The sequence below is a fragment of the Chelon labrosus genome, assembly GCF_963514085.1.
Source record: "Chelon labrosus genome assembly, chromosome: 14".
Taxonomy (NCBI): domain Eukaryota; kingdom Metazoa; phylum Chordata; class Actinopteri; order Mugiliformes; family Mugilidae; genus Chelon; species Chelon labrosus.
Genome location: NC_140347.1, coordinates 13,320,319 through 13,334,530, shown reverse-complemented (window position 1 = coordinate 13,334,530; position 14,212 = coordinate 13,320,319). Strand labels below are relative to the sequence as shown.

General features: G+C 44.1%; 1 protein-coding gene across 4 annotated transcripts in view; it reads left to right on the top strand.

The window, feature by feature from the left end:
- Positions 1-14,212, top strand: part of utrn (utrophin) — a 178,538-nt gene that overhangs the window by 132,812 nt on the left and 31,514 nt on the right. For all 4 annotated transcript variants that reach the window (XM_084560255.1, XM_084560253.1, XM_084560254.1 and 1 more), the window contains exons 64-68: positions 971-1,172; positions 1,709-1,794; positions 3,921-4,078; positions 9,355-9,521; positions 11,240-11,351. In XM_084560255.1, coding sequence (XP_084416381.1) covers positions 971-1,172; positions 1,709-1,794; positions 3,921-4,078; positions 9,355-9,521; positions 11,240-11,351 — 725 coding nt within the window. The remainder of the gene's footprint in view (positions 1-970; positions 1,173-1,708; positions 1,795-3,920; positions 4,079-9,354; positions 9,522-11,239; positions 11,352-14,212) is intronic.

Below are 14,212 nucleotides of genomic sequence, written 5' to 3'. Positions count from 1 at the left end.
ACAGTAGTTCCCCTTTAAATTCATGTAAGAACCTGGCGTACAAAACGTGTTCTAGGTGCTAAACCTTTACCGTGTTTTGTGTAAGCAGCTCGTGGAAAATCTACTTTCCTGTTGACACAAACAAATGAGACAGAACGTGTTAATTAGTGAGTTTTGAGGTGCTAGTAGATGGATTGTCTCCAGACTTTGTGGTGAAGCGATATTAAGCAGAAGGATACAAGTGTGGTATTCATCACCTCCTCATTGTTCACGTTTAAAGGGCAACACAAGTTGTTTTTGTTGGGTACAGGAAAAATTGTCTAGTTAAGACAGAGAAAACGACTGTTCTCGTATGTTAACTGTGTTGCTACTACTTTGCTTCTTGATTAGCCTCGTCTGTCTTCTGACTCACTTCTTGCTCTCTTGTTCTCAAGATTCTCATTTGAGAGTGAGAGCAACAGTACTGAGCATGACTGAAGCATAATTGAGATATTGTTGTAAAGATAACACTCCCTTTTTGATCACCAAAGATGTAGCGCACAAACGAAAATAAATTCTGTTGCTCTCAGTCTGACTTCTTTATTTCTCTCTCATATTAATATTTCACCGTAATGATCCATCTGTTCTCCGTCTGTTCTCCCAGTAGGTTCCCACTCTTAGTTGTTTTGAACTATTCTAGACAAAATATCAGTCAAGTCTGCTGTTTTGAAGTAGCTCTGTAAACAGTCTGAGGCATTATTTATTTATTTATTTATTTATATCTCTTTGTCCTTTTCAGTTTTTCAGTTTTTTTTTGTCATTTTCACAAAATCTAGAGCTGCCACTGAAAGCCCATTGAACAAGTTGGAAAGGTTATAAATGGATCTTCTCTTTTTCTTCTCTGGTCTTGTCGCTGTTTATGTGACACGGACAAAGAAAACTTTTTTCCTTTGTCCGTGTTCATGTCTTTGCTCCACTCACTCCCGCTCTCTTCTTTCAATCCTACGTGCAGTGGACCTGCTCGACCTCAGCGTTGCCGAGAACACCTTTGAGCAGCACAAACTCACCGTCAACAATCAGCTGCTGTCCGTTCCGGACGTCATCAACTGCCTGACATCCATCTACGACGGCCTGGAGCAGGAGCACAAAGACCTGGTCAACGTGCCCCTCTGCGTCGACATGTGTCTCAACTGGCTGCTCAATGTTTACGACACGTGAGTATGCCGCCCTGCCTCTCAAACGGGACCGAGATGCTCAAATAGCCTGATAAAGCCTGGTGCATATTTCCACTTGCATCCTGGCTTTTTGGAAATCAAACCGATGAATCCGACTGAAAAAAAACAGCTGCAAAGGTTTACAGATTTAAAACTACCACAAATTGGCATTGTCATCACAGCGCATAATTATTACGTTTTACACACACTCATATGCTCTCACTCCACATACTGTATTCTAATTATACGCCAGTGTCTCGGTTGGCATGCAAATCATTGTTACACACTGTGTTTGTTTGGGAGCAGACATGCATATTCAAATATGCTCTGCTCCACCATGGACAGTGTGAACATACAGCAAATGCTGTAAACGAACATCCTTGTTTGAAGCAGCACGCATGCACAGTTGAGGATAGTGATTTTCTCTCACAGCTGCTGCATGTAATTCAGATCTGAAATTAACTGAAAACCTGTAAACATAACGTACGGACAGAAGCTTGCAGCATTAATAAATATAACCGACTCGTTGTCTGCAGTGGTCGCAGTGGAAAGATCCGCGTCCTGTCCATGAAGATCGGCTTGCTCTCTCTCTGCAAGGGACATCTGGAAGAGAAATACAAATGTAAGTGCCCCCATAAGTAGGTACGGTGTTTGCTGATTTACACGTGCACTTAAACGCACCGCTCTGCCGGCAGCGGCCCGTCCCATCCTGCTCCAGCACAGCTGTAATCCCAGCAGTATTAATCAAACTCACAGTAACGGATAGAAAGAGGAGTTTCAGGACGGCTCGTCTAATTGGATGAGAGACCTCCTACGCTGTCCCCCCCCTCCCCCCTGTTCTTTATTTAATTTTCTTTTCTGATTTATTTTGGAGGGTTCGGCAGCTTGAATACAGGCTTGCTGCACTGGGAGGCGACTGTCATTTTGGCTTCCTGCTCTTTGTTTCTGCGGCTCTATCGCCCTCCGTCTATCTTCCTCTGCTGTCACAGCTCACGCCACTGTTCATCTGTCTAACAGTTCCACTTTGTCTTTTGTCCTGTCTTACTTACTCTTGCTTCCCTTCTTTTCTCCAACCCCCCCGCTTCCCCTTTCGCCTCCGTTTCTCTTGCCGTGGCATGGACTCCGTCCCTGAGCCTATTCGTTCCACTGGCAGTTTCTATTAGCCTGAGAAGGGTATCAAGCACGGTTGATTGCGTTTTTTTTCCCCCCTTTACTCTTTTTGAGTCTCATTGACTGTCAGTCCCATGCATATAGCCACACTGCATTACACACACACACACCTAGACACACACACACACACGCCTCACCAGGTGTTCTTTTTATGGCAGATGTAATCTTGTGTCGGAAAGTCTACACTGATCAGCCACAGTGTTAAGACCACTGACAGGAGCAGTAAATAACATTGACCATCTTGTGACAAAGCATTCATATGGATGTTACTTAGACATGTAGCACCCACCTAGACCAGACCAGGCACCTTCACCCCATAGCACAAACACCAGTTGATGGCAGCAGCCTGACACAGACACAAGAACGCTTTAGGAACAACTAAAAAAACACGAAGAACAGCACAAGGTGTTGACCTGGCCTCAAAATTCACTAGATCCCAAAGTGATCAAGTATCTGTGGGATGATCCACAGAGGCCCCTCCCTTTAACCCACAGGTGTCAAACATGCGGCCCCTGGGCCATGAGCGGCCCGCCAGAGGGTCTAATCCGGCCCGCAGCATGAGTTTGCAAAGAGCTATTCCTAATTTGTTCACTGTTTTAGAAAGACAAGAAGTGGACAGAACACAACACTGAGACCCAGGTCTAAACATCAGACAGCAATGTGCCCAAATTGCACTTTTTTTTGAGGGATAGTTTATTAAATGTAAACATTCTCCTAATCAAATCAGATCAAATTGGGCTTTACCTGGACCCCAAACTAAAATGGTTGGACCCAAAGGCCCCCACTCCACAAGACACCCTCAGAAGGCCCATGTCCATTCTCTGATGAGTCAGGACTGTTTTGGAGGCACAAGGGAGACCTACACAATATTAGGAAGGTGGTCATAATGTTATGCCTGATCGGTGTAGATGCAGGTGTCTTAAGAAGTGTGTCTAGTGACGGGGGCTCACAAAAACTCAAAAAATCCAGGTGGCTGCGTGTGCCCCAAATGTACACACATCCATAAGAGGAGCTGGCATCAAGGCCAGGACTCACGCTGAGATCAAAGACAGCTGCAAGCGGAGCAGAAAGACCTGCCATGCCCTCCGTTACTCCCTCTCCGCTCTTTCTCTGGATTACTCTCTCTGCCCCTTTTTTTTCCCTCATTTTGTGCATGAGCTCTGATGATGTTTCATAACTTCATCTCAAAATAAAAAAAAATAAATAAATAAAAAAGCTGTCAACATGTTCACTGGCCGAGCCGGCATGTCACTGGGCAGACATCCATATCCACTACAGCGCTCTCAATCTCTTTGAGAAGTGGTGGAGGCAGGAGGGGGGGGGGGGGGGGGATTAAAGAGAAGGAGAAAAGCCAGCCTGGAAAGAACTAAGACATATTAAAAATGCTTCTGTTTCTTCTTCTGATTCTTCCTGTGTCTTCCTACCTAACACTTTTCCTCCCACTCCCTGCTATACCGTGACTCTTTCTCCTCCTGCACCTATTTATATCTGTATCTTTATATTATAAATATCACCCACACGCTCTGACTTTCTCCCCCCCACTCCCTCTTTCTTATTCTCACCCTCCCTCCTCCGCAGACCTCTTCAGCCAGGTAGCGTCGGCAGGTGACACGTGTGACCAGAGGCAGCTCGGCCTGCTGCTTCACGAAGCCATCCAGATCCCCAGGCAGCTGGGGGAGGTGGCCGCCTTCGGCGGCTCCAACATCGAGCCCAGCGTCCGCAGCTGCTTCCAACACGTATGTTTGCACGCGGAAAACACAGAAGCGTGACGCACACAGCCAGTGTCAGACTGTATGAGAGTGAGAGAAATTTGTCACTGCAAGGTTATTTCAAATAGTGTTTCTTAGAAAGAGTAAAACTAATAGTTTTCACTGTTGTTCGGGCAAAATAATATGAAGACGAAACTGTGATGGATCATTTTTATGACACCAGATTGCTTCATTAGCTGGGAATTTAATTACTAATAAAAAAAAATTAATATATGTTATGGCTTGCAAATTGGGTAATATGAGTGCCTCTTAAAATGTTTTAAAAGGTCCCAAATAACACAACAACTCATCTCAGAATGATTCCCGGTTTCTAATTCACCTAGCCATACTTGCTTATGCTAAAACATTAGCATATGCACATATTCTGTGGGCAGTCGGGCGATTTAGGATGTCAGTCACGTTCAGTCGCAGGCATTAAATCTCTTTTCCACCACCTCTCCTCTGCTTCATAAACTGAAGGTTCCCTCCTTCCTCTTGTGGGATGCAAGGCTCAGGTTATGCATAATATTTGTTGCCTGCACTCACAGAGTAAATAAAACTTATTAGGCATGAGCTCCCCCGGGGAGAAGTCTGCTAATGCATCCCTCATACCTGTCTCCAGAGGCTGATCTAACCCTAATATAGTTAGAGAAACGCGGTGTGCGTCTTGAAGATACGGCATCCCACTTTATCCGAAAGAAGATTTCCTGCATGGTGGCTGGTTGTCACACTCTCAAACACCTATATGATGCAGGATCCAAAGGCTGGACAGTATAAGCTTCAAAGAGACGGGATTTATTTTGAGTGTTGTTAACGGCGTAGCTAAGAGCTGCTTCTGCATCTGGCAACATTTGTGGCTCGGTCGATGCTGTAACATATCAGGATTCAATGCGTCTTCCGAGAGCTAATTGTCATTAAGCAGTTCGACTTTTTCCCCACCCTCCTCGGGCCACACATGCCTCAGTCAATCCTGTAAAAAATAGTGCTTCAATATTTAAGCTCAGTTGACCAAGCGTGAAACCTCAAATGGCCTCCAGTCTTCTGCTGGCTGTCCTCTAGTGTTTTACTGTGGCCAGCTAACCACTTTTCCCCGGGTTTATCTGTGGACGTTACTGGCATTTAATGATGTCTTCATCCCTCCCCCCCCCACCCCCCCGGGATCGCTGTTTCATTTTTCTCACTCTTTTCTCCCCTGGCTCGTGCCTCGGCGCTCATAAATACGATAAAATTGGGAAGCTATAAATTCCACTGATTCCTGCGCCCGCACTTCCCAAAAATAGCAAAGAGAGGCACTTTGAAACTTTGTCTTTCTCCTCTCAGAATAATACAAACAGGCACCACCTTGCTACCTTGCCTTACAGTTCTCTCGCTGGAGGTCGTAGCAATGCACACACACACACATATTAACACAAATTGTGCGCCGACTCGGTCATGAATTTCTGTGCCAGCCGCAGTCCGGTCGCTCATTAATCATTCAATCATCCAACCAGGTTGGGAGATAGAAGCCAGAACTCTCTCCTCTCCTCTCCTCACTCTGTCTCTCTCGTATTTACACACTCATGCACATAGACAAGCAAAGCCGTGTGCCACCTGTGTGTCAGTTTGCCCTGCCAGCGACGGTGCAGTCACCCAGTCCATTTGGTTTAATGGGTCCGTGATGAACGAGTTGCTCCGCCATAAATTCGGGCCTCTTTCACCATCCCTTTGTCGCTCTCCTTCATTTATGCATCCATCCGTCTATCTCGTCATCTTTTCAGCCAGGCAGTAATTAATCTGTAAGTGCTATAATTCTGCCATTAGACGGCAAGGAGAAGGGAGAGAGAGAGGGTGAGGATGAGACTAATGTATGGGGAGACGGGGGAATTGCGCAGGGGAAGGTCAAATGGAAACGGTGAAGGATTTAAAGAAGATCTGAAGTGTCATCAGGTTAAAAAATCCATTGACTGAGTGTCCTCGGGTTCTGAATCAGACTCCTGAAGGCGGTCTGTGCTTACGCTGCACTTTTTAACCTCGGCGGGGTCTGCAACACGCTTTACAGCATTTCTCATTCACACACAGTCAACACACACCAAAGGCAGCTCCTGTGAGGCGCTGGACTGCCATCGATGTGATGTGAGTGTTTGATTCAGACACGGTGATGACTGAGCTGGTTGATCGAACCGTCGGTCCTCTGATTCATCAACAACTCGCTCTTCCACTGGAGACGCCGAGTTCGGTTTCCAAACATATAAATTAAAACTCAAACAAAGCTAAAACAGACCGACATGACGAGTACCCAGTAAATGATGTTGTTCAGATTAACCCGGGTCATTAGAGCACCACTTGTGGGAAAAGAACATGACATGTGAACAGCATCCTCTAATTGCAGGTGAGTATCTGGTCGTTCATGTGAGTTTCAAGTGGACGCCACCCACGGATGTTCCCACTAGTCATTTAGAACTGAAGAAGCTGCTTGGATGAGTGGTGAAACCTCTCGTCACCAGTCCAGTCCGGTTAATACCGTGTCCTAGATGACTGAGAACCTTTACATACATCTTACCTCCCCAAGAACAATAATAAACAACAGCATAGGAAGAGTATTACAGATACACTTTTGGCTTTCCTGAGAGCCGAAGTTTCTGAATGTCAGTATAATACCAGGATTTCAGAAAGAATACCAAAGCAGTACTCTCTTTGATTTCTTCCTTTTAAGATGATACATGCCCCCAACGTACAGTTTATAAATCTGTAACAAAAATGAAATATAATTAACGCTTGAATCAAAGCATAAGTTCATACTAGAGGGTGACACAGGAATCAGTTGTCGCTCCCATCCCATCCCGAGCCCACAATATATTCCCGTCACATCCAGATCACGTTACACCCCCCCCCCCCCCCCCCCCCCCCAAAAAAAATCCTGTCCTGCAAAACCCCAAGAGAAAGACACCTCAAATCCCGTCCCGCTCCCTGTGTTGTTGTCTAAAGTTGTCAGACTCTGTTGCCCAACTTGCCCCCCTGTAGCGTGTTTGGTTAATCGCGGTCAAACCACTGAGGTTGCCTCGGAAATTTAGGCTACGCTTAGGCTAGTTTGGGCGCACTCACCACATTGCAACGTCATTTTTTTATTTAATCTCCGTCTCCATCCCGCTCCGCCCCGCTCCCATTGATTATTTGCTCTATCCCGTCCCTATCACGTTACCAACAGTGAAATTGACTCCCGAACCCACGGGAGTCCGGAAAATTGTCACCTTCTAGTTCATATGTGTCAAACATATGGCGCGGGGGCCAAAACCGGCCCGCCAGAGGGTTTAATCTGGCCTGTGGGATGAGACATTAACTGCAATTTTTCCAATAGAAGTAACTGCTATTCCAAGGCTTCACACAGATTTGTGGACATAACAACTGAGACCTAGAACTAAACAGAAATTGCAATTCTTTTACTTAAGAAATGTGGTGCTTAGGGAAACATTTGGAGATGTTGTTATTTATAGGTAAATATCCTAGCGTGTTATTGGTCCGGCTCCCTTGACATCAAACTGGGCTGTATGTGGCCCCTGAACTAAAATGAGTTTGACACCCCTGCTCTAGTTCATACATGACGACAACGTCTTATAGGTTTAATACTTCATGTGTTAAAGCATGGCCTTCTGTTGCCTCATCACATTCAAATGTGAATTAATATTTACAAACAATACTTGGAGTAATGCAGACTAAAAACCTTTATATTGTGAGAATATTCTCACACGAAGTCTTTCATCCGTGCACCTAAAGGAAGGTCGTCTGCCGTCTTTCCAGTAATGTGCGATAATTTGTTCCACTGGGCAGATGTTGAGCTTATCAGTTTCACGTTTGGGTAATTTTTTATTATTTCTCCAAGATGGTTGCATTTCACCAGAGCCTCCCCTAAGAAGATGAAAGATCCGGGATGTTTGCATCGTGTTTATTGAATTTTACTCGAGTAACATATGTTCTCATTATTCATTTTAGCCGACATGGAGATATTTTGGGCTTTGATGCGTATCTGATTCCGGCTCATATTCTTAAAATCAAGTTTCTTCACTCTTATCTTATTCCGTCTGATGATTCTTTTGCATTGTTAAGGAGTAGAGCTTAGAAATCAGATATTTATTTTGATGGGAAGCCAGAAACACGCTTCTGTAAGTAATCTGAACCTTCTCCAAAGGTTGAAGACTGTGTAAACGACGCAGGCTGCAATTTGGGAGCTTTTAATGAACAAATCAATAGAATATTCATTTAAAAAGACAATCTTTGATTCCAATTTTCGAGGTGGAGTGCGGTTTGGTTTATTTCAAGGCATGGATTTATTTCTAGGAATACATCCTAATGAAGTCGAGACGCTCTACAGTCACAATAAGCCCTGGGAAGGGATCAAGGGAACACACACACACACACACACACACATACGCACACACACACTCAATTCCTTTTGATTATTCTCTCCTCTTATTGCAAATGTATTCTGCCCTTTGCTGCATTTGCTGCCCTTTTTGTGTGTCGAGGGTGATGGAAAGGTTGCCTTTGATTCGTTTAGCAGAAACAGCAGTCGTGTCAAAGCTTCTCCGTCTGTGCGGGCTTTTACAATGAGCTCATTATAATCTGCAGCTGAACAAAAAAATAATAAAGAAATAAATAAACAGCTTGTGAACATTGTCAGGTAAAGTTTCTTGTTCTTTGCCTGAGAAGCAGATGGATTAAAGGATTATAGTTATTAGAATAATATGATGACTCCTTTTTCTGCACGAAGAAGCTTGAAATAGTTTCCCCGAAAACAACAGGAATAAACTGTTTCAAGTTACGTAAACAGTCCCTCCTCGGAAAAGTATCAAGCAGCAGTTAAGAGTAGGAGTTTGGGAGTGTTTTTTCTTTTTTTTTTTTCATGGTTATTTGCACAGGGCAGCATATCTGTTGGCTAACGGTGCAGCTATGTGCTCGCAGGACAAGGGCAGCGAGGGTGCTAAAATCAATCAAGCTTTATTGTACGATATTTCAAACAATAAACATGACTAAGCAGCTCATAAAAGTTATTTAGTCTTAGTTCACAACTCAGGGCCGTAACGTGCCTCGCTTTAATACGTATGGTCATCTTAAATTTGTCTGCATCTTTATTAGGTAATGAGCGATGAGTTACAGCCGGTTGTGCATGTTTTCCCTCTCATGCTGCAAAGTGCCTTTAGCGCTCTCTTTGTTAACTTTTATAGAAACTGTAAACTTCATATGGTTGATAAATCTTTTCATCTTTTTGTTTTTGTTTTTTTTACGCTCAGGTGACCAACAAGGTGGAGCTGGAGCCGAGGCAGTTCGTAGACTGGATGCGCCTGGAGCCCCAGTCGATGGTTTGGCTTCCCGTGCTGCACCGAGTGGCCGCCGCGGAGACGGCGAAACATCAGGCCAAGTGTAACATCTGCAAGGAGTGTCCTATTGTTGGCTTCAGGTAAATGACCACAGTTATTTAGCGTCAGCGTTGGTGGAAAACACAAAATAAACCGTGTAACAGGTCACGCGCGCGTACGCGTACGACAAATGTGTGGAGTTGTGCGTTGTTCTCTCCTGGTTGAGCATAAAGGCCAGATCTGCTCTGGAGGGCAGGCATTTATCTAAATGTCAGCAGCTGATACACCACTGACTAAATACCATCTGGTGGTTTGCGCCGAAACATGTACACAAGCACAGCAAGGCGCTCGTGCACACAAACATACGGTGTACCGCCGCATCGGCAAAGTTCACAAAGAGCCGATCGTCTGGCAAACAACCCGCGACAGACCTCGCTCTGATACTGCAGGACACGCGTACGTAAAATCACACACACACACACACACACACACACATCGCTGCTTTTGTTTTAGCCCGGAAACGAAACAAGAAAAACTGTTGTGTTCTGTTTTCTCTTGTTGGGAGCAGCTTTTTTTTTCTGTGGCTTGAGATACGGGAGTTTAACACCTCGCTGCGTGACGTCAGGTGTTAAGATTGTCCTCCTCGGATGCCTTGCTTTGCCAGCAGAAAGAGAAACGCATTCAGACATTTGATGAAGCACACATCTCCCAAGTTCTGTCATTGATCGATGAGAGCCAGCGACGGTGGAAAAGGAAAGGCAGAGAGCAGGAGTGAAAGAGGGAAGGAAAATGCGTAGCAGGCATTTCATGTGGTCTCGAGACATGAGACTTTTTTATTTATTTATTTATTTTTTTGTGCTCACAAAAAACAGAATTTAACGGACACTCTGTCCACACACTTTTACGTTTGATGGATGTTAACAGCTACAAATTAGTGGGATTGTTAACAAGCCACTGGACCGCGTTGAACATGCGCCATTTCCTGTGCATTCAAGCAAACATGTCCTTTGCACACATTACATTTACATATTTACTTACAATGGCGGACCTGACAGGAATAATTAAAACCTAATGGCTTGTACTGCATAAACCAAGCAAGGCAAAAGACCTTCATGGTTGTTTTAATGTGACATTTTGTATATGTAATGTAAATTTGTCAAAATAGTCAACTAATTATCATTCCAAGCACATTTTAAAGTGTATTTACTGGAATCCTGTGCAAAGTTTGCTTTTTAGCAAAGATGTCACGTTAGAAGACGAGACGATATAGGTTTCACAATTAAGAAAAGTTGTTATAGGGTGAATTAGTTAATTAATTACGGGACATCTCAACAACTTAATGCTCCCTTCTCGTCGTAATATGCTGCGTGTCTGTACGTAATGATGCATTTGACTGGGCGGTGGCGTGGCATCCTTTTGATGTATGGCTCTCTTTCGTAGCTCATCAGTCAGCTAACCTTGGGCGAGATGGAGAGGGGAGGAAGATAAAAGACTTAAGCTATTATGTCTGAATGGCTCCTGTCTCAATTTAGCTGTTAAACCGCTTTCTGGCTACAGCTGCTGCCGCCGCCGCCGCCGCCACTGAGGACAACATTTCGAGAGTTGTTGTCGTCGGATTTGGTGGAAATCCAACTGTCTGTCACTCTCTCGGAAAACTGCGCGTGAACATGTGCATGTGGAGGATGGTGCAGCCTTCAAATGAGTAGTGCACGTACACACTAAAACGCGCCGTGAGGACGTGATCGTGACATGTACTACATCCCAACTCAACTTATCTCACTTTTCACCTCCACCTCTCCCCCTCTCTCTCTCTCTTTAGGTATCGCAGTCTGAAGCATTTCAACTACGACGTTTGTCAGAGCTGCTTCTTTTCCGGGCGCACCGCCAAGGGCCACAAGCTCAACTACCCCATGGTGGAGTACTGCACACCGGTGAGGACGCACACACACACACACACACACGTAGACGCACGTTGCTCAGTAGCTCATCTCCTATCTTTTTTTCCCACATGCTCATACGTTCCACTCATCCGTTTAATGAAGGCGCCCGAATTCACGCTTCAGACTTTGGTTACCTCTTAACTCATCTTTGATTAGAACTATCTGAATGTCAAATAAGCCAGTGACTCGCTGCACTCCTCCAATCCCTGAATATTCATGCTCGTCTTAGACGCGCCGAGGGAGCCGTTACAGCGGCACATTTGTAGACTCTTTCGGTTTCAATTATGTCTCGCGCTGAATTCACGCTGTTGTTTTAATCTCCCAGTAATGCCTTAATCTCGGGATTTTCCTTATCGTCTGGTTTGTTTATTAACAGCGTCCATCTTTCCGGAGACCGTTACCAGCTGAGGCTGGCTCAACTCTGCTGGGGAGATTTTGGACAATACTTTTTAAGCACGCTGCAGGGATTTTCTCCCAGTCATCCACGACAAACCTTAAGCTCGGTTTATACTCCTGTAGCAAGTCCGCACGGAGACTATGTCGTAGCTTACATTTCTACTTGTTTAACACCGTTCTGTAATTACACCGCTGAACAGTCGCTAGTTGGCGGCTGGTGAGCTGTGTTGGTTTTTTTCTGTCTCCTTCTAAATTTGCCGAGTGGAACTGAGCAGCTCGTGTTAGAGGTTGGAGCAAGTGTTACTTTTACTGAAATAACTGCAACACGGAAAAGAGAGAAGACGTCCGAGTAGATGGTGTTGGAGAAATCCATTTCACATTTTTGGGGAGGTGCGTATCAGGCCGTGGCTGTGACTCAGGTGTTAGAGCGAGGCGAGGTTTGGTAGCCTCCAAATGCCACAGTGTCATTAGCAAGACGCTGCACGTGAACCTTCCCCCCTCAGTGGCAGTCAAGCACCTTGCATGGCACCTCCAGCAGCATCGGTGTGTGTGGGTAGGTGAATGAGGAACATTGTAAAGTGGTTTAAGTGCCACTAAGTGCATTTACATTTCAAGTATGATACCGTATCTTGTTCGGCTAGAGCTGTTAGTGTTGGATGTGGTTCAGGTCATTGCTTTATGCTGCCCGGTTAAGTGGTCTTTTTTTTGTTGCACTAAACTTAGAAGACCATTTCTTTTATAATACTGGGTTAAAAGCAAACAAAAGTGGTGACCCTTTCTCTCCCAGTACTATTTTTGATACCTCAGTTCCCAGATCTTTATGCACTGCTTCATATAAGAATGATTTTTATGTAAAGTAGTGTGAGAACATGGTGTTGTGGCTGCACACACTGTGACTGGATGAATGTAGCTGATAGAATAATGTAATGAAACAGTAATTAACGTGGATTTACCGCTAAACACAGTCAGTATTGTGTTGACTTTTGACTACATATATATATGTAAGAGAAAAGAAACAGCAGTCTGAATTAAAACACTTCTACACCCATAAACACGTCACATTGCACTGACATTAACCTACCCACTGTGGACTTTCTTCCTCAAATAAGATACCTGCTGCATACTCTAATGTGACGTTGTAAACAAGATCCCCTCACTGTGATTAACACAAGCTGACGTACACCTGCCTCCTTGTCTCTACATCTCACTCGCCACGCTGTTAAACCCTCCAACTTATTCCTCCTCTGGCTTAATTTGAACTCACAAGCACACATAGTAAAATACTCAAAGCTCTCATGGGTCGTTTTTATAAATTATGCCAGAAAGCAATATTCCTTTTACTACTATGCAGAGAGAAGAATATTGGAGGAGGGGGGCAGCTGGGCGAAATTCAACATTGCTCCTTTTCTCAATTAGGATCTCTGACTCGCAGGCCGACTCTTTTCAATATTGCTCAGCGCCATACTTTTGAGTGACTCGGATTTCGCTCGACGTTTCTCATTTCTGTCTTTTAATTGGCTTTTTTTCAATTTTGGAAATGGGACAGATATATCGACTTTGGAGGAGCAGCTGTACGGAGCTGCGATCATTCTTCCTTGAGTTGAGATGCCTGACGGGCTGTCTGGATTTCAGGAAAGAAAAAAAAAAAAGAAAAAAAACATTTTGCAGCTGTGCTTCAGCAACAAACACTTAAACTGTTGGTTAAATATTAGTTCTCAGCTACAGGGCATGTTAGTCACTAAAGAGTTTAATTGGCATCTTTTTAAGATTTAATTTTACTTCATTTGTTAGCATTATTTGGGAAAATTAAAGTGGATTCTTGTCACTCATCTGCACACCAGAGGTTGCGCTAGACTTTTTTGTTGTCATTTTGACTGACAGGGTCATAAAAATCCCGTCATAATATATTTTTACCCGTCACTTTAATTTTTTTAAATGATAATAAAGACATATTCAATAGGATTTTCATTTTCATAGTGTTTTTTTCAGAACAGTATTGACTTTGAATGGTAACATTAAAGTAAAAAAAAAAAAAAGTTTCGGCTGCCGACACGTCTTGTCCGTACTCGGACTGCTAGCGTAAACAGCTCTTAGACAATACCGTAGGATTGAAGTTCTTCGGTGGTATGCAAATTCCATTTTGGTAGCCGTTAGCTGCATGGACATAGACATATATACATATATATTGTATATATGTTTATGGTCTATGGTTCAAATCAGTGAATTATAAATACATTTGATTTGATTTGATTTGATATGGTTAGCCGAGCTCTGGCGTGTGCATCAGTGTAATCGGTGCACCAGGAAATCGTGCACCGACAATAGTTCCGCGATGTTCAGAACGCAAACTGCGATGAGAGACAAGAGCCAATTAATAAGGTCACTCGCCACCAAGTGGTCAGGGGTGTGAACTGCAATCTGTCAAAATGACGGATGGCCTTCAGATTTTTCCGTCA